Source organism: Carettochelys insculpta, chromosome 32 (assembly GCF_033958435.1).
Source record: "Carettochelys insculpta isolate YL-2023 chromosome 32, ASM3395843v1, whole genome shotgun sequence".
Lineage (NCBI taxonomy): Eukaryota > Metazoa > Chordata > Testudines > Carettochelyidae > Carettochelys > Carettochelys insculpta.
In genome coordinates, this window is record NC_134168.1 from 8,485,045 (window position 1) to 8,490,067 (window position 5,023).

The 5,023-nt window shown below is 50.6% G+C and overlaps 1 protein-coding gene across 1 annotated transcript; it reads right to left on the reverse strand.

Annotated features, from left to right (window-relative positions):
- Positions 1-3,830: 3,830 nt before the first annotated feature.
- Positions 3,831-4,793, reverse strand: LOC142004909 (olfactory receptor 6B1-like). Its single transcript, XM_074982589.1, has one exon. It carries the CDS (start codon positions 4,788-4,790, stop codon positions 3,831-3,833), a length of 960 nt encoding a protein of 319 aa, XP_074838690.1. The 5' UTR covers positions 4,791-4,793.
- Between the last annotated feature and the right edge of the window lie 230 nt (positions 4,794-5,023).

The following is a 5,023-nucleotide window of genomic DNA, read 5'->3' on the forward strand; positions in this document are numbered from 1 at the left end:
AAGGAAACAATATGCTACCCAGTGAGAGGGAAGAGGTGTCACTCGCAAAAGGCTGCCAGCCTTCTCTCCCGAGAGCCATGTTTTCCTGCTTTTAGCTACACGACGGGCATGGCCGGGAAATGCCACGTCCTGGTGCCACCACAGGGCTCTGAAATGACAACAGGCCTCCTCAGCAGTGAGGCCCATCATCAGCACAGCCTCTCGCTTCACCAGTTCATCACCGTTCCTGGCGTCCTCAGACACGTCAGCTGCCGCTCCTAGAAAGGGGCCAGTGATCTGAGATCTTAATTCCATCGTATACTGAGCTGTGGGGGCGTCGTGCCCCTGACCGGCCCTCTCAGCATTGCGGAAGAAAAGTTCTACGCTGTCTCCCACCTGGTACATGGGCAGTTTTCTGGGCTGTTGAACAGAGGTTGGAGCTGGGGGGAGACGGTTTACCTGGAGCATTCCGCCACCTGAGCTTTTCCAGTTCAACTTCTGCCCATCTCACTCCTAGCGCCAGCTCCGCGCGCTGCCTCTGCTTCCATCTGTGCACGTTTCACCTCTGCTCCCATGCGCCGGCCTTCTGCCTGCTTCTCCTTAGAGCTTCCTCTCCTCCTTAGAGAGCTTCTGCCCTCCTGCAAGGCAGCCTCCTCGTAGGACTGGACGGGACCTCAGGAGCTCGTTGAGTCCAGTCCCTTGCTTGCTTGGCAGGACCAAGCACCGGCATTTTTCTTTTTTAAATCTGTTGCCTCCAGATCCCTAAGTGGCCCCCTCAAATACTGAGCTCACAACCATGGGTTTAGCAGGCCACCTTGTGGTCCATCGTGTGGCCAGGTCAGATTCACTCCTTCCATCTGCCCTGCGTTGTGCCATTTGGCTCATGTCCACGGTTGCTTCCAAGCTGCTGTGCCTGTCCCCAATTCTTACACTGGGCTGGTTCCTGCACAACTCTACCCAGCTATCTATTGCCCTGAAGGCTAGCAAAAAATCATCTCTTTGGTCTGGACTCTCAGCTTTACAGCTGAAACCTCTATGAGGGCCTGTTCCCCCACAGGCAGCACCATCCCAAATAGCAAAAGAAAGTTAAAAAGTGTCCCTTTAAAACCCCGAGGTCTGTGTTCCTGGGTCAAAATGATCCCACCTCTGCTGCCAGCATGTCAGGGCTACTCCCCACTCTGACACTCCGAGTGCAGAAGGTGGGGTCCTGCAAGATCTTCAGAAAATACCTGGTCTGTAAAAGCCTTTGCTTGAAAAGCTCCCCAAGGTCACAGATGCCCTGACCTGGGGGCAGGGGTGTAATCACAGCCACCACCTGAGTGGGAAAAAATCCCCTAACCCAGGCAGACACACTCAGGACCTCTCCCAGGGGGGTGCCCCAGGCTCTTAACCCTCCCTCAGGAGAGAGCTTAGCCACCAAGAATGTAATCTAGTAGCCGGCCTTGTTGTCTAAGGCCTGAACATGCACAGAAACAAGAAATCTCTAGGACACAGGAATCACATCGTGTGCTTTGAACAAGTCATTTATTCACAAAAGACGAGAAGAGAAACCATGCCGGCTGCAGCATTACTTCCCTGGGATTCATCTGAAAAATTAGAGATGACCAGGGGAAAAATCAAGTCATTAACCAAAGCAACTAAAGAGAAGGACAGTCAGTCCACACCAAATAACCATAACCTGATCTGCACATTTCCCTTCCCCTACCTATCTATGGCTGATTTGAGACAGTCAGGATATTTATTAGATTCATTCCAACCGCTTGGGAGCAGTCATCTCTCCCTGTCTCCTCGGCATCAGCCACACAGACAAAGACCCCTCAGACTGCATTTGTTTGCAGTTCAAAAAAGTTTCACCCGTTAACTTACCTGACCACCCCCTGCTGACAGCCTTCTGTGAACCCTTTACAGCCATTCATTCACGACCACAGGTTAGACAGACATCTATCAGGGAAGGTCTAGGTGGTGCTTGGTCCTGCTGGGAGGGAGGGGACTGGACTCAATGACCTCTCAAGGTCCCTTCAAGTTTTAGTGCTCTGTGATTCGATGAGCTATGAGTCCAGTCTGCAGCTTTAAAAATACCCAGCCTGGGTGTTCGCCGGGTTTGATTTTTTTCTCATTAACCAGAAACCGAAGCTGATTGAAATCACTGAAATCTTGCTCAGTCTGGAGGAAAACACAACCTATGTCCGTTTGTTGTTTCACTTCTAAGTTTGGGCCTTATTCTTGTACAACCTCTTTCCAGTGTAACATCAAGCATGTCAGTAGGGTTACTTCTCCTTCCTCCCAGGGTGAGTGAGAGTCATGGATTTTAGTTTCAATTAAGTTATTTCTAATGTAATATAGGAGGTTTCCTGGGGCACAGCTGAGAGAGCCAAACCAGGGCAAATTGCTTAAAACAGGGCTCCTTACAGCCCTAGACCATGGGTCCTCCTCAGCACCAAACCAGTTCCACAACCAAAACGCTCTTGTGCCACAGCCAGTACCCTCCTCACAGATTGGAGATTACGTCAACCTATCTCACCAAAACCACAAAGGTTCTTCCAGTCCCAAAGAATCAGCCACAGCCCCAGGTCAATACATACCCAGATCTTCCCCAAAAAGCACACCGTGCCAATCCTTTAGAATCTCAAATCTAAAGGTTTATTAATAAAAAGAAAGAATAGAATGACAGTAAATATTGATAGAGCAAATTGCATACATGAATCACACAGTTCTTGATGCGGGTTGCAGCACAGGGAATAGGTGTCTATCTTAAATGTCTCTGGAGCACGTCCTTGGTTAGGCTGGGTCTGCGGCCCTTCCAGGTCAGTTCACAGCAGAGGTGTTCCTGAAGTGATGAGCTGGATTGAAGAATGAGGGCTGAGGACTGAGGACTTCATGGACGAGCCTCAGGGTCCCCTTTATACCCTTGCCCATGTGGAGGGAGATCGTCTGTTCCTGCCTGTGTGAAAGCACATCCAAAATGGAGCCTCTCACATGAGCTCACCTCTCCGTGTCCTTTTTCAAGCATTCTGCCGTCGGCGGCCTTCTGGGCTACATGGCCACAGCTAAATTCCTGAGGTGTGGATTGAACTCAGGTGCTGCTGAACCTGGCTAGCAATCCCTGTACAGCACGTGCCATGTGGCCTCCCATTGTGGTCTCCCAGAGGCGACAATTTCAACTCTAAGCCCAGAGCCAATACTCATAACTCCACATGTAAAAATGATACAAATATATAAACAGCATCAATATTCAGTGAAGGACCAGCTTTCATTAGACACCTCGCTTGGCCGGCTTTCAACAAGATGGGCCAAACCCAGGACAGTGGTTCCCACAGTGTCTGCATGTTCATTTTAACGTCATGGGAAGACAAGGGGGTATTACCCCTATAACTTCCAGGGAGGACAACTCACAGAAGCAATGGATTTGTTTTTCTGATTGCCAGAACATGATTTTGTCCTTGTGATCAGTAAGTCAAATTGTTTTACATTCAGACTGGGAGCCAAATTAAGACAGAACCAATCTCGCGCTCTGCCAGCGAGGGACCCCAACTGCTCAACCCATTTCCCAACAGTACCAAAATGAAAGAACTGTCTTTCTGTTCCCTTTGCTCTTGGCCATTAATCAGTTGATCTGTGATCAGAACTTGTGTAAATCTTCCTCCTTCTCTACAGCCAGACTTTCTTAGCTTCTTCACGCTCAGCTCTCCAGCCAAGATGGATGTGGAAACCCAGTCCTTCCCCCAGTGACTTCTCACAATCCATCGGCCTGAGTAGAATCCTGTCCAGGAAATCTGAAGCCTCACTGCCTGTGAGCAGCTTGTGTGTGTGAAGAGTTCCAGTGGTGGGTCCGTTCTGGGCCCAACTCAAGGCTAGTGGTCACTGCTAGAGACGTTGGGGTCAGCACTCTTGACACCCAGCATCTTTCTTAGTGCCCCCTTCACTTCCTGGTTCCTCAGGCAGTAAATGAAGGGGTTCAACATGGGGATGGCAATGGTGTACACCACGGACACGAGCTTGTTGAGGTCAAAGGAGTAGATCCTCCGGGGCCGGGCGTACATGAAGACGGTGGTTGAGAAGAAGACGACAACCACAGTGAGGTGGGAGCCGCAGGTGGAGAAGGCCTTCCTCCTGCCCTGGGCGGTGGGGATGCGCAGGATGGTGCTGATGATGCAGATGTAGGAGGTGACAGTGACGGAGAGGGGGATGAGGAGGATGATCAAGGCACAGACAAAGTCCACCATCTCTGCCACTGTCATGTCGGAGCAGGAGAGGTTGAGCAATGGGGAGATGTCACAGAAGAAGTGGTTGATGACATTGGGGCCACAGTATGACAGCTGGGCGATGAAGAAGACCTTCAGTATGGACATGAGGAAGCCAGTCAGCCAGGAGCCCACCGCCAGCTGCAGGCACAGCCGGTGACTCATGATAGTCGGGTAGCGCAGTGGGTTACAGATGGCCACATAGCGGTCATAGGCCATGGCAGCTAAGAGGGCACATTCAGTGCAGAACAAGGCAATGAAGAAGTAGAGCTGGACCATGCAGCCCAGGAAGGAGATGCTCTTATTCACCACCAGGAAATTCACCAGCAGCTTTGGGACGGTGACCGAGATGTACCAAGCCTCCAGGAAGGAGAGGTGACTGAGGAAGAAGTACATGGGCTTGTGGAGGTGGAGGTTGGTCCAGATCAGGGCAATGATGACCATGTTCTGCAGGAGGGTCAGCAGGTATATGGTGAGGAACACCACAAAGAGCAGCACCTGCAGCTCCAGGATGGTTGGGAATCCCACAAGGATGAACTCCCGCACTCGGGTGTGGTTCTCCTGCTCCATCGTGAGCCTGGGGGTCTGCGAAGAAAGAAAGAAAGAAAGAAAGAAAGAGCATTTTAAGCTCTTTCTTACCACAGTTTTTTGAATTCCTCTGCATTGTGGGGAGAAATAAGTTTAAATGTCTATATGAGAAACAAGTTTCTATAATAGTGGACTCTGTGATCTGCTCTACAGGTTGTACCTCCCTCACCCGGCACCCTCAGGATGAGAGTGGTCATGAACATGGGGATTTACCG

Bases quoted from the DNA above. Each gene is read 5' to 3' on its own strand.
- LOC142004909 (XM_074982589.1), bottom strand. From the start codon at position 4,790: ATGGAGCAGGAGAACCACACCCGAGTGCGGGAGTTCATCCTTGTGGGA.